This window comes from Mchenga conophoros, linkage group LG9 (assembly GCF_057382185.1).
Source record: "Mchenga conophoros isolate Kocher_MC1m ecotype Shallow Benthic linkage group LG9, M_conophoros_male_GT1.1, whole genome shotgun sequence".
NCBI lineage: Eukaryota > Metazoa > Chordata > Actinopteri > Cichliformes > Cichlidae > Mchenga > Mchenga conophoros.
Window position 1 is genome coordinate 22,590,998 of NC_140534.1, and position 27,407 is coordinate 22,618,404.

Consider the following 27,407-nt stretch of genomic DNA (forward strand, 5'->3'; position numbering starts at 1 on the left):
AAAAATAATAATAATAATAATAATAATACAGCTTAAAAAACAAAGCTGAGAAAAAAGAAGTTTTCAGCTGGAAGATAACTGCAAGTAGGCACAGAATAGAAAAGTTCTTTAACTTGATTCTAGTTCAGGTTCTATCTTTTCTTTCTTACCAGAGATGCAACAAAAAAACCACATAGTGGCTATAATAATACAGCAGTGCTGTTTTATATGCTTCAGCCAACAACTTAAAACAATCTTTGCTGTAATTAAGAGCTTGAAGATATTTAATAAGTGGGACGTCAAAGATTAGTGTCACTTACTCTGGACCAGACTAACTGTGAAATATGGTCACAGTCTCTCCTTGGTGATTAAAAATAACTGCTGCAGAACAGTGAAGCTGACCTTTGAGTATTTGAACAGATAATGTCCTCGTCATTTTGCGAAGTGTTGTGATGATTAGTTTGGTAAATGGAATGGTTCTTATATAGAGCTTTCTACTCTATCTGAGCACTCAAAGCACTTTATACAACTTACCTCATTCAAACATTCACAACTATTCAATTCATACAAGCAAATTCTTTCTACTCTCACACTCACTCGTTCAACTTGGGATTAGTATCTTACAAAAGGATAGTTTTTCCTTCATGAAATCGATTAAACATTTCTACAAACTTCTGTAAAATTCCCTCAACAAATCTTTCTTTACCTATTTAAGAGAAGAGATCACAAGCTTCTGTGATGCCTGGTGTGATTAATGGGAGTGTTGTGTCAGGAAAGACTTCTGGTGTAAAATCTGTGCCAAATCAAACATGGATCCATCTGCTGTGGTGATCCACTGGGAAATGAGGGAGCAGCTAAAAGTTTCCAATTTTTAATGACAAATTATAACAGAAAAGTTATTTACCATGCTTCTCTAAGTAAATTAAAATATGAAAAAAGCACTTCATAGCATTGGTTTCAAACACACACCTTTAACTGGATTATTAGGTATGGCTTGCCAGGTTGTGGATACAGATGGGCTGAAATTGGATGGATGGATGGATGCATGAATTAGTTATTCATATTAAAGTTTGAAGTAATGCAAATTATGGTGATTTCCCATGAGAAACAGCAAAATGTGAGGGCACTAGGTTTCAAAATATGGAAGAAACCAATAAAACCATGAAAAACATAAACATAAAGGCCAAAAGACTCACTTTGAGACTTGATAAACAGGACTTTCATAACTAATAGCTGATGTAATGGTGTCCATCTTTTGCATAGTCTAATATAAATCAGATTCCTTTCTTACTAATACATTACAAATATTTAGAGTATAGAAGACTGGAATAAGAGATGCAGTGTTTATCTTTGCAGAGCAAAGCGTTGGTGGTTCTCATGTTTAAAAAGTCTAGAAAGGCACAAACAGCTTGAATAGGCTGGTGAAACCATGCTGTCTAATGCTGTACAGTTTGAGGCGGTGGTGTGATGAAGTTGAAATGTTTCCTTGGCTCATATAAGGTGTCCCACTGCCAAATAATCACTCTTTGAACACATCACATACCTGCGCATTGTCACACCCGAGATAAGTCTTTGAGCGGTCACAGTCATATACATCCTCAAACAGATGCTCCCACCAGGATGTGTGTCATTATTTCACAAAGCTTCAGTTTAGAGTCTGCACAGCCACCTTACAGAGCAGTTTTTTCACAGCATCTTCACACAGCCTACGTGAGAACAACAACAGATGGTGCCTGCGTGGAGTCCGACTTCAAGAAGACTGCTTTTAAAATCCATCCCTATAGACTTAATTCTCCTCAGGGAAGAAGATGCGACGAGGCATAAAAATACAGTTGCATGTTGTGCCACATAAACTTCGAATAGACCTCTGCAGAGTCTTGTATATTTCTGTAAATAATGTTAATATGCATAATGGGTACAAGCATATGTCGATTTCCTTTCTATTATTCAGACGGCTGAGAAAGCGTTTCTCCATGAAGTGCTTATCTCACAAAAGACAGTGCGGGAATTTTCTTCCACAAAACCTCAATTTAATCAGTGGATAATATTATCTTTTTTTCTGGCTAGAATCCAGTGAAATCACGTTATCCCACATGGTGGCATTGCTACAGCAGGTTTGTGGTGTGTTTGTTTCCCTTACCTTCAGTGCTGTTCGTGGAGTGGTCCAGTGGTGGTGGGCGACCATAGTAGTCTGGAGGTACCTCCATCGATGAGCCCCTGACCCAGTCAAAGCCATCGCCGAGGGTAAGCTCGTACCAGCCACAAGAATCACTCTTAAAGTCACACTCAGAGGCTAAATATATTGACATAAAGGACAAAGTTACATAAAGGTGAGGCTTGGATGTGAAATTAACATTAACAGATGATTTTCAGCCACATCCCATGATGTTTCCCAGAGGATTTATCAGACTGTAGTGTTCAAGTGATTCTACTGGGCCTTGAAATGAGCATGCTTTGTCAAATTATGAGTAAAAGGTCAATAATACAAACTTAATCCCAAGTTTTACTGCAGAGTAAGATTTTTAATACGTAGATTAATCATTTGAATGGATTTAACTTTTGAAAAAAAAGCTTCTACATTAAACAGGATGATTTCCCAAAGATTAAACTTACAATAGGAAAACTGGAGGCCACAATTTAAAACGAGACGTTCTGATGAATTTCAGTTTTACTTCTCCTCCTTTTTTTTTCCCTCCACCTGTTTTGTGAACCACCTGCCACCAATAAGTCTTCTCATATATCCCTGCTGTTTCACCACTCAGTTGCCAGGTTCTCTTTGTATTTCTTATGAGCCATTTCCAATCTGTTTTCTCCGTCTGTTTTCTTGTATTGACTCTGGCATCCAGTTTCTACTGTAGGTCTGCTGTTGGCTGTTGGTGGTGAAATGTGCAAACACACAGCTGCTTTTTTATTCTCTTCTCTGTCAAGATGATCTCACACTGCTTTAATAATGTTGCGGTCTGGAGAGGCCAATCCATGATTAATGGTGTGCTATTGTGTGTTTTCTGTCCAGGTATGCTTTGACTGCATTGCCAGTGGATCAGGGATCATTGTTACGATGAAAATTTCAGCCGCTGTCGATCAAATGCTTCCTGTGTGCTACTGCATGTTGCATCCAAATCTGAGGGTAGTTTTCTTCTTTCATAAATCCACCCTGTTGTTGACACTCACTGTGATGATTTGAACTGAAAAAAATGTATTTTCCTTATTTTGCTACCTTAAGAGTTGCTTCTTCACAGCCAACTTTCCACTAAAACTATTTCTGGATTGTTGCTGGATCGACTTCTTCTTTTGTCCTTCACTTTTCTCAAATTTTTTAGGAGACGCTGCACAGATTTTTCAGCTAATATTTTGTTGGGAAACACCAAAAGTTGCAAAAATCCTTTTTTATTTTTTATTTTTATCCTTTTCAAACTGTGTTATCTTTGGAATTTTTTTTACGGGAACAAATTATCTGTTTTTGCAACAGACTGCTAATAGCAAAGTGACCAAAGAAGCAGTTTAAAATTGGTTCTTTGCTAAGTAGTCTGTTATGTGCAGACACAATGCTAGTTCCTCCTATGAGTTAGGTGCCTTTGGTAATGAAAAATTGAAAAACTGAATAATTCATAGGTCTGTGTTAAGTGGCTTAACAAGTTTTTTTAAAACTCCCCAGAAAATGTTCAAGTATAAGAACTTGACTACAAACGAATAAGAGTGAGAAAAACTCTGAGACCTTCAGAAAGCCTGAAGAGCTGTTGCTCAAGAGAAAGTCTGGTTTCTTGGAAGCAAAATATAAAGAAACGAGTGCCTAAAGACATTTGGTACTGTAAATGTGATTTGAACTAAAATATTTATAATTTTTGTGTTTTTTTTTTCATTTAATAAGAAATGTATCATGCAAAAACAAAAACAAACTCGTTCGCCACAAATATGAAGCTTAAAATGTGAATGTGGTATCAGATAATTAAAAAAATATAAATCATATTTAACTAAGGTAATAATATGGTTCAAAGTGGATGAACAGGAATTCATGCTGCCTGTCGCTCAGTCGAGCATACCAGTGCAATTTGGTTTGTTTTCACGTGTGAACTCAGAAATAAGATCCTTACGGCAGCTGGCCTCATCCTCTCCAGAGGAACAATGCGGGGTGAAGTCACACACTTTGCTCTCCTCGATACACTCCCCATCATCGCACACGAACCACAAGGGAGGGCAGGCAGGAGGAGAGGACACCCTCCTCCCTATAAGAGGACCAGTAAAACACGACATTAGTACATTTGGATGAGAAAGCAGTATTCACAGGCAAGACGCTCTTTGATAGTCAGGAGCTAATAAAGAGTTACAGTTGCTACCACAGTTATTAATAAAGATGAACTTAACTGTGTAGAGATAGAGTGCATTAGCTATGTTATGGAAGACTGGATACAACTGTTGAGTAGTTTGGATATTTTAATCAATATCATCTCAGACCTTATCACTCAAATGAACTCAGCTTCATTCCTCTTATTAGGAGTATTGGAAACATTTGAAAAATTGCCTAATTTGTAAATGGCTTCTGGCTGGCTACTGAAATGAAGTCTTTTAAAGGCTGCTTTGCTGCTGTATTGAGTTTTTAGTATCTCTCTTTGAAAAGAAATAAGGAATAAACTCAGCCGAAAGGATTAAAACTGAGAAGGATTTGGATTAATACAGCATTAAGAGGTAAAGCTGTCAGGTTTTGTTACGAATTTTAGTTCATGTTTTCTCTTGGCTGCATTTTAAAAGTATTTCATACTCTGAAAATATTAAATACGTTGCATGTCCCACTTGTTTTTGCTTCCCGTGCTTGTCTTGATTCCCACTTTTCTGATTTGTTGCCCCACCCTAATTTGTTTTCACCTGTGTCCAGTCAGCCCTGTCAGTCTTATCTCTCCCACTGTCTGCATCAGTTTGTCACTACTCGCTGTTTCCAGAGTTCTGCGACTTTTCTCATTTCACTGCTTATGTGTCCTTGTCTCCTTTGTCCTTTGTCCTCCTGCCTGTGTCCTGAAAATCTGTCTCAGTGGTCACTGAAGGAGGACAGAGGAAAAATGAGGCTTGCTGTAAATAAATGAGGATGCACAGGTGACTCATTTGCTGAAGTGATTTTACTTTAAGATGTTCCAACTTTCTGGTCTGCATTGCTTCTGTTTGTAACTTTAAAAGGCGTATGGTATCACTTCACATTAAGCCGCGTTGCGATCCTAAATATAAATCATGTCGCGAGCACTGTTGCATCAGAAATCATGAAATGCAGGAATATTTGATGCAGTTGCATCAAATTTAATTGGCATCGCTTTAAAACGAGGCTCACAGGCAAGGATGTCTCATTTTGTTAAATGCCCACTGTCTTTCTCTTTCCTCGTGTCTCTCCCTCGCCTCATCTGCTCGTATCTTTGTGAGATGGAGTAAGACGCGAGGAGAGGAATCAAGGATAGGCATTTCTGGAAATGAGAACTGGGGGTGGTGAGTATGTGTGCTGTCTTTCTGTTTATCACTCCCTGCTGTTTCCAGAGCTTGCGTTTCCTGCTGGTGTAATTTTTTTCTTTTGGATTGTCTTTTTGTTGAATTCAATTTGGAAAATCACTCAGCAGCAGTTTCTTCTGTTATTATGCCTGCCAGTCCAGTGTGTGTACACACTCTAAATGGCACATAACAGCTGCTTACAGATTGCTTTAATGTTCAACTAATTTGCAATAAGAAGAATGAGACTGTCTCGCTTAGAGATAGGATGAGGAGCTCAGTAATTCAGGAGTGACTCAGAGTAGAGCTGATACTCCTACACTTAAAAGGAGCCGAATGAGGTGATCCAAGCATGTCATACTGGGAAGAGGCCCTGGGATAGACCCAAGATACATCTCGCGGGTAGCCTGGAGACACCACAGTGTTCCCCTGGATGAGTGGGAGGTCTGGGCTTCTCTGCTTAGGCTGCTGCCCTTGTGATGGATGGATAGATGGATGGATGGAGGCTTCATAGCAAATAAAACCTATGTGGATACTTTTCTCTCAAATAAATGGGATAATTATAAAAATATTGTTTAAAGTTGCACAAAAATTATGAGGATATTTGAGCACTATTTTTTTTTAAAGAAAAGATCGGTCTACTAATATTTAACTCAAAACTAGAGCAAAGCTCAACCCTTTAAAATGTGAACCATGAAATAATTGTAAGAAATTAATTCAAACTTTTGAAACTGAAGAATTTATTAAACCCTCCAACTGTTTTTTTTTTTTTTAGTTAATTAAATAATAATTTGCATATATGAGTTGTAAGTTGTATCATATTTGCTGTACTGGGCTTCTTTTTTGTATCAAATGTGTCAAATATGATAGGCTAGGCATTAAAGGGTTAACCAAAACTGGTGTTTTCAAAACTGGTCTTTTAACATTTAATGTATAACTGCAAAGCTTCACCAAGCGGCTTTGTTGCCTGAACTTAACCAGAGGTCCAAGTCATGACGTTAACTCTGTACATCACATACCACAAGCATAACTGAATATTATATCATTTAAAAATGTTTGCCTGAAAATAGTTTTCTGTCTGCAAACTTGTGCACTCAGTTTGAGAACTATAAAATGAACTCCTGTGCAGAACATAAATGAAAAATAATGATTGCAACACAACGTGGTAAACAGTTACAGCAACTTAGTTCCAAAGCCACATCCACTCGATCACAGCTCAGATATACTGGTTATATTTTGATCATGTGAAGCCGCCAGTACTGAGTCTAACAAATAAATCGGCCATAGATGAGACAGGATGAATAATAAAGGATGTATAAAAATCCTTGTGGTTGGCATGATTAGATGTCGGACACTTTTCAAAACAGTGTCTTAAATCGTATATGTGCAGCTCAGGTAGTGTTAGCAGAGTTTTGACTGTAAAAGAAAAAAGTATTAAGTTGATTTGAGTTTAAAATTTGACTAATGAGCTGTCTGTTATGCACTATTTAGCATTTGGTTTATTGGTTTTTATGTGATTAAAGGGACACTAACAGTCCTCTTTTGAAGTCTGGAGCTTTTAATAAATCCACTGTGAGTGCAGAAGACAGATGGAAGCAAAGGGACCATGAGCCAAGGTGACACTGAACTGTCTCGTCTACTTAGACATGCCAAACTAGGCTTGGTGATGCTTCACCACACTCTTAAGAATACGCAGTGACAAGATCTTTTGCATTTATTAAATACTCTTTGCCACTTTTTCCCCATTTGGGAGCAGCAAAAAAAGAAAGAAAGATAAAAGGCTGTAAACAAAAAACTGACAACTTTAATATTATATAGAAAGCATGTTGAAAACAGTTGCCTGTTTATACAGCACCAGCATTCACTCCTCCCCTGTGCACAGTTTAGATCTTCACCATCTCCTGAAGAAAATAATGTCTCATTAGCTGCCGCTCTGGTGCCGGGTAGGTAATAAATAAGTCTACTGGGATTGACCAAAAACAATGAGCTGAAAATGCCAAGAGCAACTCTCCACATACAGATTGCAACTAGATTTAATGTTTACATGAAAAATGTACATTTTTGAAAGTTTTAGTCACAGAAATGAAGCCTAGTTAGGAAGGCTCTCTTCCTTAACATACAATTTTGCTACAACCTCTATGAGTTAATTTTTTAAAGGTTATTCACATTCATCACAAACGAGCCGAGCTGCCCTGCTCTGCATCCTTCTACACCAAAGTCCCATCATAAGGACCTGTTGTTATTCAGTTTGTGGTGAAAATAAGCTCAAGGTTGTAGTCAATAAAAAAGTTCAACTGCTGTTTATTTCATGATGAGAGAACATGAACAGGCTGTGGTGATGCTATGCTTTGGGCTCGCAACTGTATAAAATAATGTGAAAGCAACATGTTCAGATTATGTCCAAAATGCCAACTGGACAGTGCTTTATTGAACGCTCCCGGTCAAGATATTGAACCGCATCAAATTCATCACGGACCCTACCTCCCTGGTATCGGTATTCAAAACAAGTTTGTGGGGGTCTGTTTATGTGCGGCGATATTTCAAAATGTCAGGGTGTGAACTTGTGCTGTCTGTGTGGTGCGATGTTATTAATGGTACCAGTACCAGACACAGCCCCGCAGCCGGGGCTGAAGGATAAGTCATCGATGGCCAGGACCTCAGAGGCCTCGCTGTCAGCTGAAAGTTCTCCTCGAATCACCACCTGGTAGATAAAGAAAGAAAGAATTGATAAAAGAGTACTCAGCCACCACTTTTAATTTACACCATTGGTTTGCTTTGGTGGTCATGCATGCATATAGTATGTGTAGAGCATCTGTGAATGTGGTGTTTACTGTGCTTAGACATGTGTAAGCCTATAGCTCTTGCTCCAAGCTAAAGCTGTGAGCTTATTCACATGTTAGTGGGAAACTAGTGGGAAGAAAGGACAATGAAAACCAGAGAAGAACAAAATCACCAAGAAAGAAATGAGGCACAAATAAGATTGTTATAAGTTGTTCATAATATAACTTATATGAGCTTAATCTTCTTATTTTGGTGTGTTAACTTTCTCACATTTACTTGCTGGCAGCATAAATGTGCAGTTTAAGGCTGATGTGATGTAACCTCTGCAGTTCAGTTAGATGTGATCTAAAGCAGCGGTCCCCAACCTATTTTGCGCCACGGACCGGTTTATGCCCGACAATATTTTCACGGACCGGCCTTTAAGGTGTTGCGGATAAATACAGCAAAATAAAAGTAGTACCGGTACCGAAAAAAAGAAGATTTATTCATAACACACGTGAAAAGACCAAGGAAAACCGAGTTAACGATCAAAACGATAACAAAATAACGCTGAAAACCGATAAAAACCCTGAAAACCATACATTTCACACCCGAGCCTCAACTCTCGCGGCCCGGTACCAAATGACTCACGGACCGGTACCGGTCCGAGGCCCGGGGGTTGGGGACCGCTGATCTAAAGTGACCTGAGATTTTGAAGCAATACAAATAAAGCTGATTCAAATCCAGAGGGGTCTGTTATTGAGAAGCGCAGCCATAAACAAACCAACCAGTTAGATTTTCTTCGGCAAACATGGGCCAAATCTGTGATTCATACATTTACCAACCACTTCTTTAGGTACACCTGTCCTATAATTACTCTTTAACAGCCAATCACATGGCAGCAGCCCAATTAATTTATGCAGGTAGACTTGATCAAGATGACATGCTAAAGTTCAACAGATGGTAGGGTCAGAATTTGGTGTAAACAGCACGAACTAATCCATCCTATGTTGTATCAGTGGTTCAGGCATGACAATGAGTTACATCTGAGAGAGGGTAAAAGGTCTTAACATCCAGACTTTATGTCAAAAATGACACAGAGTGCTATAAAAGAGTTTATCTACATGTGCTTTTGCTAATTGTAAATCATCTTTATTCTTGGTTATGAAAGTCACGAAAGAAATCTAATCAATATGCTGTATGAAAAATGCAGTTCGAGTAATGAAAATTATTGTAGTGTTTGGATTTTGTTTGCATAGACAAATAGACATGATCCAGTTTAGATTTGTGTCTCTGTGTGTTTGCAGGCATGTGAAAGATAAGAAATGTGTCACTAACCCATCATTATACATGATTGTGAATAAGAGAAATGATATTAAGTGTCATAATTGTTGAACACCGAACTATAACTCATAAGATTTTTCTGACAGTTAATGAAGCTTAACTGCTTGATACTGATCAGATTATAATCAGGTTTAAGTTTAATCGATATAACAAATAATAGTAATATAATAATAGCAGGCCTCTCACTGAGACTGGCCTTGGAAGGCATGATGTGTATGTGTGTGTGTGTGTGTGTGTGTGTGTGTGTGTGTGTGTGTGTGTGTGTGTGTGTGTGTAAATTGTGAATGGCAAACAGAGCTTTGAGGAGAAAAAGTGAGGAAAAAGTACTCCTCTGTATTAGAATTTACAAGAGATTATATTAAAATGGATGTAAAAACAGGGTAATTATAAATTTATGTTAAGAATAACATAGAAAAAAAGAAAATGTAATGAAGTGACGTTAAAGTTTTTTAAAACTTTAAATCATATATGTGGAAAAGTCAAATAATAAGAGGACGATATAGTGTGGCTGGACATCGTGTGATTAGACGCTAAACAAAGGTAACTGGATGTCTTCATGTGTGGGGTCAGATGTAATCTCAGAAGATGTAATGACTAGAAGGAGAAGGGGGAGAAAGGATGACCAGGTACTAAAGTGTTGTGCAGAAATAAATGGTTCTTCTGTGAGATGAGCAGTTCAGAAGATTGGATCTAAGAAATTCCAGCAGAGACTGTAGAGCTATGAACTGCTGCCCAAACTGTGAACGTGCAAATTAGTTTTGTATTTTTTGTTTTTTTCTCTGCTCAGTTTTACTATGTTAGATTACACATTCAAGAGAGTTTGGATTTCCACTGTATTCCTGGGGGATTGAATTTCCAAGGGCTGCTGCTGTCCTGTTGGACTATTAGTATCAACACGGATCAGAGATGCGTGCATCGTGGTCGAGGTGTAGTCATTCTCTTTTCAACTCGTTTATCAAAGATGAGAACAAAGTCAGCATTAGCTCAGAATAGGTTAATTAAACAAGTATAATTCAAGTGATTTTATTCTTTTTTTAATTCTGATTTTGCTTTGCTCCTTGCTTTTTAACCCTTTGTGAAACAGTAAAGGTAAAAACCTGGGTATTAATCTGCATTAGTATAATGCATATATTACAGCTCACTCCAGCCTCATGCAACAGACTCCTGGAGTTTCGTTTTCCAAGTCACTGCGCTGATCTAGAGGGGAGCTGCCATTAACAGGTGTGGCCATAGAATTTATTTTGACTCCCTAGGCTACTCAGGGACAAGGGGACCATGGAGATATGTGGGGTAGACACATGGAGGAGAGAGGCAGCTTGAATGCATTGAGTCTCCTGAGTCATTGGCTCCATCTAAGCTCTGCACTGCCTGCTGGGGAAGACATGTAGTATCAGAGATTAGGACTTTTTAAACAGAGAGCTGCTCCAGACATCCTGTACAAGAGTGCTGATCCCACAGATCGACATTCATAGTGTACCTAATGAAATGGGCAGTGATTTTATATCATATGTGACTTCATTTGTATTTTATTTTATTTCTTAAATGACAGATAACCAGATACAGTTCTTATTTATTTATTCAATGTGAAAAGAGCTTTGTTTAGAGCAGGGGTGTTGAACTCCAGGCCTCGAGGGCCGGTGCACTGCAGGCTTTAGATCTCGCCCTGGGTCAACACACCTAAATCAAATGATTAGCTCATTACCAGGCTTCTGGAGAACTTCAAGACATGTTGAGGAGGTCATTTAGCCATTTAAATCAGCTGTGTTGGATCAAGGACACATCTAAAACCTGCAGGACACCGGCCCTCGAGGCCTGGAGTTTGACACCTGTGGTTTAGAGCAGCGGTCCCCAACCCCCGGGCCTCGGACCGGCACCGGTCCGTGAGTCGTTTGGTACCGGGCCGCGCGAGTTGAGGCTCAGGTGTGAAATGTATGGTTTTCAGGGTTTTCAGCGTTATTTTGTTATTGTTTTTATCGTTAACTCGGTTTTCCTGGGTCTTTTCACATGTGTTATGAATAAATCTTCTTTTTTTCGGTACCGGTACTAGTTTTATTTTGTTGTATTTATCTGCGACACCTTAAAGGCCGGTCCGTGAAAATATTGTCGGGCATAAACCGGTCCGTGGCGCAAAAAAGGTTGGAGACCGCTGCATTAGAGTCATCGACAGATATAAAAATGTCCCTTAGCATTCTAATATTTGGGATAAAGTCTTTTTCAATTAAATAGTTATTGTCACAGTCCCACCACTCATAATTCCAGCTCTGTATCGACATACATACAGAACATTTGTGCTTCAAAAAGCCTAATTCAACCGTTAGCTCTTTTAATCCTCACCCTCTTTCTAATCCTCTCACAAATGTATTGGCTTCTACTGAATATTAACTTATAAATAACACTTTATGGGCTTCTTATCAACAGAACAGGCTGCTGCAGCTCTGCTACACAAACAGAGCCTACATGAGCATGTTGGACCGTGAAGCTTTATTAAACCTTGTTTTTGCAGAATGCTGTTATATTAGCTGATCCTAACGTTTGTGGGTTTTGTAGTGCCTGTCTTTCTTAAAAATGTCAGGATCCATTCAATTCCTATTAAATTATTTAGAATTTGAGCAAGCCTAATATTATTAATGTCTTAAAAATCGTAATCGTTATTACTGTTAATATTCATATACCGATTCAGTTTTCATATTTGTTCTCACTGATTATTCCTGATTTCTGTTTAAATACTTGTTTCTAAATTTATTACAACAGGTTGTAACAAGTATGGGAATAAAATACAAAAAAGAAGCAACAACAAAAATAGGTGGATAGATGAAGGAAAAAAAGGAAGAAGAAAAAAGAAATCTAGCAAAGACCTGACACATGACCTGAAAGAGACACCTGTCCCTTTAATAAATCCGTCTACTGTTCACTGAAGCCTCGTCAGAAATGGTCTCAGTTGACGGGAGCCTTTGAAGAAGCCCTTCTTAAGGATGTGAGACAGGGAAAAAAGGCTAATGTCAGCCAAATTACACAAGGCTTGATATAAAAGTGAACAGCATGAAATAATGAATCCAGAATTTTGGCTCAGATTGTTGTCAATGTGTACAGAGGAGGTCAGGAAAGAGATACAACAGTGAGTGTCCACAGCCTTTTAGACACAGTGGAGGCTCGGTCATGGTTTGGCGCTGCATTTCAGCCATTGGTGTCGGGATCATGTCCAGTTTGATGGAATTGTTAACAATTCATCTGGAAAGAGTCTGATTGACAACAGGTTCATTTTTCAGCCTGACGATGACCCAGAACACTCCTGCTGATGCATATTTGGATAGAAAAAAGCACAGAGGAGCAGTATCAGTCATGGATAGGCCTCCCCAGAGCTCGGACCACAATATTATTAAAGCAGTGTGGAATCATCTTGACAGAGAACAGAACAAAAGGCAGAAACATTCAAAGAACAGCTTTAAATGTCCTTCAAGAAACCTGGAGAACTATGCCTGAAGACTTAAAGAAATTACAAGAAAGCTGCCTAAGAGTTCACGCTGTACTGTAAAATAAAGGTGGTCATGCTAAATATCGACTTTTCAGCTCATTAGTATTGCAAAAAAGTCTGTTTTTGCCATATATATTGTAAATCCATGTCTGTTTACATATATTTGACTAAATAACTACATCTATTATCCCTTTTCCTAGATGAATAGGAAGAAATGCTCTGTGCACCCTACTGAACATTACAACACATTAAAACAGTAATGTGTTGTTGTTTTGGTCAATTTAGGACCTTAACTGGTTCACACTGAAATCTAATAAAGTAAAAATATATATCAAAACTACAACTATTACAAATAAATTAGATCTGATCAAATGATCAGAATCAAGCTCACAGATTTGCAGTGTAAATGAAGCCTTAGTCAGAGTGCTATCAGAATAATATCATAGACACGCTGATCAAAGTCCACAGAGCAGCGTTTATCTGCACCGGTGCAGTTTTACAGCCTGTCATTTATGACTGATCTCAGCAAACAGTAGATTGCGTCATCAAGACTGCTCAGAAAAGTAGAATTTCCATCAGTCACACATCTCAGATGGTTTTTCTTTTACCTCCACAAGTGAAAATTGAGGTCACAAGGGTAATATAATCTTCAGCAATGAGTTTACATAACTGTTTATTTAGGATTTCACAGCTGAGCCGGAGTGTTTATCTGATCCAGACAGTGTGCCCCCGCTTTCTTAAAATCTTGGGTATTTTTATCCACAGAGTCATGTCGTTATTGTGAGTAGAAGCAGCACAACAAAACACCCTTAATCATATCGCAGATTAGATTTTCATCCTCCAGCTTCTGGAAAAAAATTTTATATGGGTGATATATTTTTTGTTGATCTTACAAGATTCAAGCTGACCAAATGAAAAGTTCTTCCGCTACACAATTAAAGAGCAAATCTAACCTCAAGGTGCAGCCCATAAAGCAAACTGACTGAAACTGAAATCACGGCAAATGAAAACCCAATTAACCAAACTACCTTGGAAACAGGAAGTGGATTAATGGAGGGGAAAGTGAATGTTAGCAGAGAGGTGGCCTCTCTTTACTCCCGCTGCTACTGGTCGGCTACATCACAAAACTGAGCGGGCACTCCTGGGTGACAGATGGTGAAGGCAGAGAAGAGGGGACGGTGACACACTGACATTGTCTCAGGATACTGGAAGGACACAACAGCAGGCTTCACAGGACTCCAGATGGCCTCTGAAGAGTAGGTCACTACCCTCGCAGTGGATATAAAAAGCTCCTGTCGTGAAGCTTACTTCTTCTGTGACGACTTCGCTAGTTACAATAAACCCTACACTGCATTATTAACACTGTATACCATAACACCTACTAAACCTGTGAAAGCCTTTGAACCAGATTATAGTAAAACATCAAGAGGTTATGATGTAGGCCCAACGTCATGACAAGCATGACTTTTGACCATTTATTGGGATGACCTCCATATAGTTCAGATGTTTTCTCCACCAGCTCCTGATGAGTCAGCACCGGCAAAAGCCAGAAAGAGCCTAAGCCTGAGAGCTCATTTATGTGGTCAGCTGTTAGCGCCTCTAAAGTAGAATAAGTAGAATATCAACCAGGGCAGGTCCTGAGCGATTAGCTAATTATCTGGCTTTCTCTGTTGGAGGGGCCCCAGGCCACAATATGGCTGCTAGACACAAATTATTTTAGTTTATTATATGTTCCCAGGCAGAATACTTCACTTTATCAAATTAGGTCTAGTTGCAGGGCTTAATGGGAACTTGATGGCATCAGCGCTCACAATCAAAAAGGTGTGCTTTCCACAAGAACATCCCGAGCTCTGGTGTAAATGTTCGACTCCTTAACCGCTAAATGCACCATCCCTTATGTTGCTAATTTTGTTTGTGTGCTGCTGGGGTCGTTTTTAAAAACACCTGTCTGCTGTGGCTGAAAAATGACTCAGATAAAAAAGATAGTGAATCAAGGAAGCAAAAGATGTTTGACTGCAAAGCCAAAGCAAGGGGATGCACAAAGTTGAGGGAAAATGCAATCATCTGATGATTCTCTTAAATGTTATTTAAGGAAACAATGATAAGAGCAGCTTTAAGATTATATTGTTTAAATTAAAGACAGTAGGTAGATTGTCAAGTTAAAAAGACAATAAATTATATGTTATAGACCCTGTTTTCATTCATCAGTCAAAGTGCAGCTCACAGGAAAAGGATCCAAGCATCTAATGGATATATTTTTCTTTTCTTGTGCCTCCAAAATCTGCTCTCGGGTTTTGCTCCACATTCATTTTTATTGTGGGCTCGAATGAGCTGCATTCTGACTTTTTCCTTTTGTAAATTCTACTCAGGAGCAGTGCAGAGTACGAGACACAGCTAATGCACTACAGTGATACTGAGCTACAATACGAAAGCCACAGTACAATTTAGCACATTTGCTATGGGCTCTTACTTTAAAATATTAAAACTACAATAAAAAAAGAGCTTTTTCAAATACTGCACAAAGACTGTATAGTATCAGAAAGCTAAGAGAAGTAGCACTGCTGGTGCCTAAGGTAATAATACATTTGATTAAACGCTAACAAGTTGGAGTCGGGGGTATTTTAAAGAATGGTTTAATATGTATGAATTAGAAATTAAATACTAATATAACTGAGACCATTTGTGACACCATGATCTGATACGGGACACGCTGTTAGTATTAGACAGTAATTACACTGTTACAGACCTGAAAACTGTCATTCCTGGAAAAGCGAAGGATTTCCCGCAGCCACGTATCCTTCTGTAGTTGAGTTGAGGGTTTCCACACTGCTGTGCTCCGACCTACTGGATGAGTTTGAACCAGGACCTGAAGATCTCCGTGAGTTGTTCCAAAATAATAATAGAAACTCATCTGACAAGCAGAAATGAAAAGAAGGTGATCCGGTGATGTCACATTGGTGGAGGCTGTGGTTTACTGTAGATTCTGTTACCTGGCAGGTGTGGCTGGGTGGGAAGACTGGACTTTTCAGGTCTGCTGTGGTTTTGTTTCCTCTGACGGGTAACAGGGACAGAAAATGTGCTGACGGGAGAGAGGAGGAAAATTTAATGGAAAACTTTCATAATAGGTGTTGTTATCATTCGGAAATGACAGCTGCTCCAACCTGATTTGTTGTTTGTGTGGTCATGTTTGAGTCCAGCGACCTCAGTTGTTCTGGACCACTGAGCCCTCATTTCTGAGCTTTGGATCAGGTCACAGAAACCCTCCTCAAAGTCACACCTCTCATACATTGAACCTGCAGCAGAAAATGGTAACACATATATTTCACTTCTGCTCTTTTGTTGTTAAGCCTCTGATGTAGTTCACGTCATTAAAGATTTAAGTGTAAACTGCAGTTTATAATTCAGAAGTGCCGTGGCGTATTTTCAAGATTAGCAACCATACAACAATCACCGCCCATTTATAGATCCTTGTCGACAAAATTTTATATCCATCATAAAAATATACTCAGTAAAGCTTTCGATTAGATTAAACTTCTATTTGTTTTATTCTACTGATCTGGATTTTAGAGACCAGCCCTAAAGCTACAGATTTTTAGAACAAGGCTTACTCCTAAAGCGCTAGTAAGATTAATGATCAAAAAAAAGTTTTGTAACTACAGTACACAATAAATGAACAATAAATGACCAAAGATAATAGTTCTTAATGGTTAAGGAAGAAAAAATATTATTTTAGAAAATGCACTTTAAGACAGTTGTTTATTCTTTTAGTCCCATTATTTTGTTCAGTTGGATATAAGCCTGATAGTTCAGAGTGACACGTCATGATGACACATAGAGGTGGAAAGTAATGAAGTTCATATATTTATTACAAATATCTTTGCCTCCATGTCCTCCTTAATTACATTTGTGAATCCTCTCTGTGGTCTTCCTCTTCTCCTCCTGCCTGTCAGCTTCATCGTCAACATATCAGCACATGTCTACACCATCTCAAACCAGCCTTGCTTCTCTAACCTTGCCTCCAAACTGCTCGACCTGATCTGTCGCTCTGATGTACTCATATCTAATCTCGTCTGCTCTCACTCTAAATCAGAATCTTAAAATCTTCAGCTGAGCCTCCTGTCTTTTTGTCAGCCCTCCAAACCACACGTCACATCAGGTCTCACTGCCTCTAACCTTTCCTTCCACTCTTGCTGCTATCTTTCAATCACAAATCACCCCAGACACTAGTCTCCACCCACTCCGCCTCTTCTCTACGTCTTTTGTGCAATGTCCAAATAACTGTACTTTCTACTCCTAACATCTTTAAAATAGGTTTGTTACTTTAGGCTTAAGACATCTGAGGGGCATTGTTGATTACTTCACATCACTGTGCACCTCCCAGACAACAGACATCAAACTGATGTGAAGCTAAATGGAAGGATCAATAACATAAAAGGCAATCCTATTGGTGAATCCACCATTCAAGGTGCACATGTTAATGTGTTGTGGTTGCAGTACTTCAGCATCTAGCTTAGCCATACTGAAGAGGAGTGAGCATAAAAGGAGTAATATTTTCAGGTCATTTCAAACGCAATGCTTCGAACTGCTCAACAAATATCAGTAAACACACAAACTGTTTCTGTTTCGGTGCATTTTGTTACACACTTTGTGCAGCTTAAAGCGACAGGAGTTCTCAGGGAGAGAAAAGAAAAGTAAATGTGTGATAAGTTCGCTCTCAAAGATGAAAAAGGATGAGGATAAGTTGTTCTCCACTGCATTTAATATAAAGAGAAAATGTTTGATTCACAAGCAAATTTACAAACTTTATGAACTGAAACCAGATCGTGGATAAAAATAGATTTTTACTCTCGCATTTTTCTACACTGTGTGTCCATTTTCACATTTTACTCACAATTGTTTTCATCGCTGCTGTCTCCACAGTCGTCGGTGAAGTCACACACACAGTCCTCAGACACGCATAATCCGTGAGAGCAGGAAAAAGCCTGGTTCGAACAGGTGTTGGCAGCCACTGGCTTGAATACCAAAGTGAAGGCTAACACCAGCCACACCAAGCCAAGCGGTGACGCCATCAGCAGCTTATTGTTTAACCTTCAACTAAAATACCTAATTTTCACCTCTAAATGAAGCATTTTTCTGTCAGGACATGAGGAAGAATTCCTGGTGTAGAGCGGCTTTTCCTCACTGTGTACAGCTTACTCGGCTCCTGGATTGATACCGTACGTGTGCTCAGCATTCATGCTGTAAAGAGTAATAAATGGGTTTTATTGCTGTTACTCAACAAGGTCACTGTTCCTGCTCATGTGTTTAACATGGACACATGTCATGACAAGGGGACAGAAATAACCAAAGTCTCCTAAGCCCACATTTTATTGCCTCTATTTTTTTTTTTAAATAATTTGGATTGAAATTAGATTCAGAAATGATCTTTACTCTGTACGTAAGTGACTGCATCTTGCATAATTGGGACAATACTTCATCTTTTGTGTGGTTTCCCTCTTTTCCTCCTGCCTGGTAGCTCCATATATAACATCCTTTGTACAGTATATCCCCTATCCCTCCTCTGCACCATGTCAAACTTGTCTCTCTAACTTTGTCTCCAAACTGCTCATTTCTAATCTTGTCCATCCTGGTAACTCCCAAATGAAAATCTGACCCTCTTAAGCTCCGCCTCCTCCAGCTCGGCCTCCTGTATTTTTCTCAGTGCCACCATCTCCAGACCATACATCAGGTCTCACTAGCATCTTGTAGAGTCTATTCAGACTTCCACTATTCAGACTCTACAAGTCTGAATAGTGGAAGGGAAGGTCTACATTGTAGACCTTCCCTTCCACTCTTGCTGCCACCCTGTCACAAATCACCCCTGGCACTCGCTTCTTCACCTCTCCCCTGCAGTGCCCATTTCTGCAGATAGTCGACCCAGGTGCTTAAACTCTTCCACTTGTATTATTTCTATTCATTCCATCTTCACTGTTACACCTGTCACTTTCCCATTCCCATAAACAGGTATTCTGACTTGCGTCTACCGACTTTCATTCCTCAATCCTTTGTTCTCTTCTTCTTTCAATTTAGAGATTTGGATATTTTCTTTTAATAAGGACGATATCTACCATTGTATGCATGAAAGCTCTCTTACTCCCAATAGTGATCATCGCACTCATGTTTAACTGATTTTTACAAGTTCAGCTGGGAAGGAGCCGGTTACCTACTATTATGTCAATAGTAGGTAACTTTAATAATCAAATGCAAATGAGACTTACAGAAAAGCCAGCAAAAGAAATATGCCACAAGATAAGATACATTATCTCTAATCAGTTAGATGAGATGAGCTAGGGAACGTATGAAGTGCTATAAGAGGATCATTAACTGTGTTCAGCAGGGCTCAGCTCCTCTATACAGTGAGGCATAATTTTATTTCACAGCAATCAATAAAGACAGCAACCTTAACACAGGCAAGCAGCAAGCCAGTACAAGAGTTGGTGTGGTTCAAATGAAATTAACCTTGAGAGAAAAGGCGAGCTTGACGGCCCCATTGTGGGATGAGGAACCAGTGGAACAAGGGAAATATCACGTCTGAATTGACCCCTGTTGGCAGCGGGCGTGCCACATGTAACACAGAGGCCTGCAGGCTGTTGTTTCTCATAGCAAACAGCAGTCAATCATTTTAACAGTGTCAGGATGTAGAAGTGGAAAGCATTTTGAGGTTCCAGATTTTTAACATGTGGTAGGAACAAACAAGAGTACCAATGTGGTCACTAATGGTGATTCATAACCACAATTAGCTGATTTCAACTAGAAAGATTCATTAATATCTGCCAGCAAAGAACCGCGCAAAAAATCTTCACTGCTCTGTAACTCAAAGTGGGAAGTCATTAAAGAATATCTATGTTTTTTCATGCAGAACATAATATTCAGAGCAGCTGGATATAAAAGTAGTGTAACCAAAACGCTGATACTGCTCGATTAAATTTAACCTCACAAAAAGAACCGAGGAGGAAATTATACTGGGACAAAAATACATAATGACGTGATTACACATGCTCCCAGTGTTAGCATGCTATCATTTAATAAGAATGTTTAAAACTGATCGGGTCTGCACCTTGATTTTTTTTGTTTTTCAGTCACTCTGTCGTAGATTTGCTGCAGTGCTTTAGCTGTCTGACAGCTGGCCGGCCTCATATTTGGCTCTCAGTGTTTTTCTAATTGTGCTGTCATTAATTTTAACATTTAACATGATAACTGAGGCCTGTAGAGTCTGACATGTAGCTCTTGAGAGAATTTCTCATGCACAGTTTGACCTTAGGGTAAATTTGTTGGGACATCCGCTACTAGGAAGATGGTGGCACCCTGTTAATACACATGCGCTCATGCTCCAGACCAGAAAACTGCCTAAACTTCTACTTTTGTAGTGGCCTCTAGTTACCCTTTTAATTTCTATGGGAGAACTAAGTCTGTACATATAGAGTCAGGTTTCAGAGTACATAGAGCCCCATGAAAACCTCTTTCACATGACTGGTGTTCATACCTCTTTTTGATTAATTCTAAAGTCTGGACATCAGTTAGTATTTTCATCAGTAGCTCTGAGGTGTGGATTCATATATGGGAACCAAATACATTTAATTATTAGTTACTATTAATATCTAGCTCTCTTCCATAGCATGTCTTTGTGCTGTCTTCATCCACTCACCCTCGACCGGTCGCGGCAGATGCCTGCCCTTCCCTGAGCTTGGTTAAGTTGGATGTTTCTTCCTGTTAAAAGGGAGTTTTTCCTTCCCACTGTCGCCAAAGTGCTTGATCATAGGGGGTCATCTGGTTGTACGGCTTTTCTGTTTCCTTTGTATTATTCTAAGGTTTTTACCTTACAAGATAAAACGCCTTTAGGGAACTGTTGTTGTGATTTGTCACTATATAAATAAAATTTAATTGAACTGAATTAGATGACTTCAATGACCAATCCAATATAAAGTTCAGAAATGTAAAGAAACAAAGAACCACAGCACGAGCAGCTAGGAGTAAACGGGATATCAAACAATGCAACTGAGTGCTGGACATAAGGGAGTATTCACAGATGCTTTGAAAAAGATTATTTACTCCCATCCATGGATTCAAATCATCAGCATGACTGGAAGCGGGGATGTGATATATTTTCACAAAATTGTACCTCCACACACCCGTCCTGCATTTGTTCTTTGTCTTCCAACTAATGAATTCTTAAACTCTTGTGATTCATTTCACCTTAACTGGTGAAACAGAGGTCAAAGCAAAGCTTGCCCGTAAGTGACTTAAATGAGACAAATTTATCGTTGAGTCTGCCGGTCCTGGTGGGATTGATGCAGCCATTTGTCAAAGATTCGAACTAATCTGTTCCACACAGTCTTTTACATATTAATACAAAGCTGTGATGAAATGCTGTTCCTATTTGTAAGCAGAATGATTTTCCTTGACATCAATTTTTTTTATGTTTCATCTGGGTAATGGTGAGGGGGAGGTTACCTTCACACACCAGCAATGACCTCCGATTGGAAAATTAAGTTGCAAAACCCATTTTTCTACAGGATTTACAAGAAAACTGGTGATTGCACTGAGGAAGGAGTTTATATGCAGATCCGCAGTGTCATTTTTTAAGCAGAGCTGATACAATACAGGAAAAAATGGAAAACAATAAGTAAAATCTCCTAGAATTTCAATGAGGTGCAAACTTTACATTGGCAGATACTCAGTGTTCTTGTTCAGCAGCTGAATGAAAGCTTTTGCATTTTTAAAGGAAGTCTTCCTCTCTAAGAGAGAAAAAGTAACCAAAATCAAGTCGTGTTGTCTCATAATTCATAATCGTTTTTCTCACATCCCGCCGCCTTTTGACACTTCGTTAATTAGGACACATTGACAGCGGAGAACATTTGCATTTTGAATGCAGCCAATCTGCTTTCACATCCTCACTCAAGCTGCGGCGATGTGCAACACCTGCTAATTTTCCTCAGACCTGAATCGAGTGATTCACTGCTGAGTCAAGTGATCATAACAGCTGGGGTTTAATCTTAACAGTGTACCTGTAGGAGATGGATCACTCAGCACCTCCAATCAACGCAGCATGAGCGCGAACATCCTGCAGAGCTCTGTGACGTGCCGTTGTGTACGAAGCAGCCGGCAAAGTATTGACAAATGAGCTCAATAAGCGCAAAGTGAGCCAGTGAACCAGACCGCATTCAGCACCTGAGTCTTATGCATCCTATTTGGCGGATCCTTGTCCCGCAATAATGCTGCCACCTGTCAGTATACAAGAGGCACACTGCCAGAATACTCAAGGTAAGTTGAAGGGAACCTGTTAGCTCTGCCATGGCTGCCATTAATCGTGCTGTTCATCTGAAAATCAAAAATAAACACACAATAATGAAATAAACCTGTGACTGTTCAGAGACATACATCATTTTAGCACTTCTGAAGCATTAGTGTAGTAATGTTAATGTTTTCAATGTTTTCAATTATTAACTTTGTCATTTTTTTTTTTTTTTTTTTTTTTCAATTACATGGATGTAATTATATAATATGGGGATATTTGGCAATACTAACACTTGTGAGATCAGAATGATTTCTTATTTTTATCTGCAGTCTTATGAACTTTAAGGACACTGAAGGAAAACTAAAAACAGACGCATTTGTTGGTTGTCGCAAAGAGCGAAAAATGTGCAGTACAAGTAAAAAAGCAAGCCCCTCAAACATTTTCATTTTATTTTGAGATAAATTGACAGCAATATGCTTTGACATATCTGTGGTATCACCTTCTGGTTTGTTTTCTCTTTGTCAATGTCAATCACAACGTGAATGCAAACAAGTTGCACCGAAGTGCTGCACAGCAACAAAGAAAATACACAGAAAATATGAAGAAAATAATTCATTAATTTACAAAAAAAAAAGTTAAGATATCAAGCTCTGTTTAATTCGAAAGGCAAAGCGTAGAGGTGGGTCCTTAAAAGCACCTTAAAAGTCTCGAGATTATGAACAGCTCTCCATTTTTTTTAATGGAGAGATGATTAACATATGAGTAAATCAAACAAACTTATACCGACTTTCTCTGTGATAGTTTGAGAATGAAAAGTCAACACAACATATTGTTTCTTTACCACACAGACAGATGTTTAAAGATTCAGTGGAACAGATGTCACAACTTACACTCTGTTACGTCCCTCTGCAGCCCCTAATCATCTCAATGTTTTCAGCTGGTGCTAATTGGCCACACCTAGTCAGGTGTGGACAAAAGCATACCTGAGGCAAGCTTCCCAGGAGCTCGCTTGTCTTTGCCTTGGTGGCACCAGCCATTTTAGCCAACCTCGTATTCCATTTCAAGAAAAAAACCTCTTCTCACTAACACTCTGGTATTCATCTTTTTTTTTTATGTTGTGGCTTTTGAGCCGGGTCATAACACTCTCATCCTAAACCGCCAGTGTACCACCTCAGTATCAGTTAGCAAGCTAGCAATGGCTGTGAAACTGAAGAAGTCACTAATCCGAGTGACGAAACGTTTCTCCCTCTGAAAGCGCTACGTCCTGATGAACAAGTCCTGGATGATGGAGCATGCACATTGACCACACTAACAATGGCTGGTACTAGCAGTCTGTTTGAGCCTTTCCAATGACTTTGCTATGCAGCCACACCCGCTTTAAAAGTTGCTCTGCATTCTGTTCGACTCATAAGGTGTATGAAAATATTTATTGAATATATAGTCTCATTTTATTACATATAATTTGCAAGCTGTTTTCATTTAAAATCAGTATTTGAGTGAATGTAATTCTTAGTTACATCCCACCTTCACAATAAAGGAATATATCTGCTCTTTCAATATGCTCATTAACTTGTTGAGAGTTGACATCTTTAGATGGCAGCGTCTATAAATAACGCATGCAGCAAAGACTGTTCTTTTCTCCCTGTGGTGATCAGCTCTCAAAGCAAATCACCTGAATAATTTCAGCTTGATTAATGAATAAGAGAGACAAGGTTCATTGGCAGCGGGGGATGTTTTATAACAAAAAGATTAAAATCTGACCTGAATTAGAAGATATTTCTCCTACTGCAAATTCAACCATTAAAGCAGAAAGATGACGGTCTTTCGATTGGAGCGTATAATTCTAAAGATGAGAAATTAAACGTGTACGACAGCTTGAACCTTTTTAATATTCAAGTGCTGCAGAGCAGAAATTAAAAAGGGAAGTTGGCAGAATCCTTGACCTCGACAGCCATGTATATGTATGTGAATAATGAGCTGACACCGGGCCTCATATTCACAGAGCGGTTGCTGTATATGAAGCATTTACATACATTCATCAGAGCAGAGAGGCTGTGAGTCTCTGTTGTTGTAAATATTTGCTGCTCAACACACAATGTTTATCATTTGTTTAAATGCTTTGTGTGGTATATACAATTAAACTTAGCGCAGATATTGTCATGGGTCTGACGGCACGTTTAACTCAGCATCATAAGCCATGTAGGGAGGAGAGCATCGGCTGCTCAAAATATTCTCTCGGGTACTGGAGACCACGGAGAACACGCAGTTCTTTGAATCTTTGGGCTGAAGGAAGGACAATACTCGGTGTATCAATGCTCAATCAACAATCATTTATTTCCATACAATTCAACAATAAGAGCATTACAACGTCCGGACGGGAGAGATGCCTGCAGAGGTTCGACAGCATGTCTCAAAATGGTGACGGGTTGCTCAGCTTTTTATAGTCTCTAGTGGCCCCCAGCTAGTCGTAAAAGCCAAAACATCACATTTTTTCTCTGTTACAGCGCCTAAGTTATGACCTCGGCAGTTGTTTCTCTGCTTTCTGTAAGGTGGGGGTGTGGAATGTGGTCTATCTATCTCCCCTGTCTTTAGACACAGAGTCTCCTGCTTACAACCTTCTCTTCATGATTCAACAATTAAGCATGTCAAGAAAACAGTGTAACACATTCCCAGCAGATCAAGGATACAGAGTGATGCACATTTATCTAATGAACTAATATGTGAATATGTTCTGTTAACTCAAAAGTATAATGAGAACTAAACTACATACAGATCACACACTCTATTTTAAAGGGTATAATATGATCTACAGCAGTATTCTAATTCAACTACTTTGAGTACATATATAAGGTAACATATAATAACAGAATAATATCACAATACCCTCTTTTGATCTCTCATTAAAGAGATCACTAATAACAAGCACGTCAGCGTTGCAAGGTCCAGGTTGTCTTGATCCTGAGGCCCTCTGTCCCCCTTTAACGGGTGGACCATATGGGGGATGACCTCTGTGTTCACGCAGTTCAGATGCAAGCAAAGTTAGATTTTACAACCATAACAGCAGTTACAGATGACACTCCCATCACTCCCCATTTTCCCACAGCTTTATTTTGGTGCTCCAGTTTTCCACTCCCCTTTTAATGCCCCCTTATACCTTTCAAATGTACTTAGACTAGAACCTCTGTCTAAGGAGCTTTTAACCTTTATTATTATTGCTGCAGCTACCAGTGTCTTCCAGTTGGGTGATTCTCAGCTTCTTTCTTCGACCTCCGGGGTTAGACCACCCTTTAGTCATTGCACAGTTCTGGGGATTATTCTGTCCCGATTTCAAACAAGGATCTGTGTGTTTTGGGTTCACCGGCGTGTCCCCCTTTTTGCCAAGAGCCTCTCGAACCTCGTTGGTCTGGTGTTCCCGGATTTCCGCCAACCCCTTCATGGTTATTGCTGTGTCCGTGGGATCCATCTTCTCCAGGAGCCCAAACGTCATGACACTTGACCCCAGTTGCTGTCTCGGCAGTCCCTACATCTGTCCCTGCTGTGAAGGGTCCTCACATCTCCGGGTCCCCGTCTGGTGTCTGTTCCTTTCTCTGTAAGAGACAGAAAACCAAAACACCTCTCTTCCTAACCCTAATAATCTAATGTTATTATCTACTGACCTTCTAGTGATTCAGAATTGGTCCAAAGCATTCAGAATGTCCCAGGGACTTATTCTAATCATATCTTATGTGTGTGTAAGCATGTTTGCATTTAGCCCTCCGCACTCAAGGCATTTCTTACACTTTATCAGTCCGGACAGTCACGCCGAACGAAGCTTCTGACCTTCAAAAGGCCGAGTGCCAACTCGTTATAAGCACATTTGCAAGGTGTGTCTGAAAATTATTGAAACCCCTCTTTTTAACAAAAGACAAAAAATTAACAAATCTTCTAAACGCTATTCAGTTCATTTCAATGGGTAATGATTAAACATGAAAGTGATAGTTTATGCTCTTTCACTGATTCTCTAAAAGGTCCGTCTTCTCGGACCGCTATTAGCTTAAGCTTTACCATTCCTAAATTATTAAACACAGAAATAACATCATAAGATGTTCATAAAACCATTGTTTAATGTTCGGACTCAACTCCCCCTTCTTGACACACTCCCATGTGTCAATTCATTGGAGCTAGACACTTAAAAGAGAAGGTTAGTGACATCATATCTGGTAACTGGTCCATCCAGAGCCGTAACATTTTGAAATGTACATACAACAAGCCAAACCACACCTTGGTCACACCAACCCTTTTCTGCCCCGAAGATGTCCAATGCCATCCTAGTATGGACTGTCAAAAGTGGCTTTAACGCTGACTATCCTGACAATCCATTTTATAACGTTTCCTGGTCAGATTTGCCAATCTCTGCACCAGGGTTTTAAACTTTTCGCCATTTCCATTAGTTGTTATTTTTATTTAGTTTCGACTCCAGATTTTCAATTTTTACCAGTTGTAATTAGTTTTTACCAATTCTTTTCTAGTTTAGTGTAGTTTTTATTTTCTGAAAATCCTTAGTTTCAATTTAGTTTTATTTGTGTTTTGCAAAAATTAAGTGTAACAAAATCCCAGTTCCATCATATCAGTCATGCTCTTCTGGTTATCCTTGGGTGTTGAGACTAATAACTATTAACTCTTGCCGCACCGTGTGGTCCTAATTTTGGTTGAAGTGAATTGATAACCTTTTGAAGGCGATTGTTTCACACCTTTATTTAGATGTCCCAGTCCTGTTATCTCGGGATACATCACGCTGCCTTATCTGGGGTTAGCTGTTTTCTGGGGATGCGGGTTGAGTGGATGAGCTCTTCAAGGAGGGGGAGTGTGCTCCCCCTGATGAGGTCTTCTAGGTAAGCTAGGTTAACCTCCTTGTGTGGGCTTTTCAAGTGCACTTTAAGGTTAGTGGGACTTTTAGTTTTATAAATGTCCCTCATGACCCCCTGATGACCCAGTATTTCATTTTTGCACATTGTAGTACACATTTTAGTTTTTGCTTGTAGCTCGCATACTCTACTTGCCACTCCTCTAAGTCCTGATGTTTCTTAGAGAGGGCAACCGTACCTTTAAAATTATATCACATGTGTGGGGGTGTGG

The 27,407-nt window shown here is 39.3% G+C and overlaps 1 protein-coding gene across 1 annotated transcript in view; it reads right to left on the minus strand.

Moving 5' to 3' along the window:
• Window positions 1-18,247, minus strand: part of malrd1 (MAM and LDL receptor class A domain containing 1) — a 72,491-nt gene extending 54,244 nt beyond the window's left edge. Inside the window, exons 1-7 of the mRNA XM_085286984.1 lie at window positions 17,910-18,247; window positions 16,180-16,311; window positions 16,009-16,097; window positions 15,765-15,929; window positions 8,047-8,143; window positions 4,071-4,202; window positions 2,120-2,272 (exon numbers count right to left, since the gene is read on the minus strand). Of these exons, the coding sequence (XP_085143110.1) occupies window positions 2,120-2,272; window positions 4,071-4,202; window positions 8,047-8,143; window positions 15,765-15,929; window positions 16,009-16,097; window positions 16,180-16,311; window positions 17,910-18,087 (946 nt within the window). The 5' untranslated portion in view covers window positions 18,088-18,247. The remainder of the gene's footprint in view (window positions 1-2,119; window positions 2,273-4,070; window positions 4,203-8,046; window positions 8,144-15,764; window positions 15,930-16,008; window positions 16,098-16,179; window positions 16,312-17,909) is intronic.
• Between the last annotated feature and the right edge of the window lie 9,160 nt (window positions 18,248-27,407).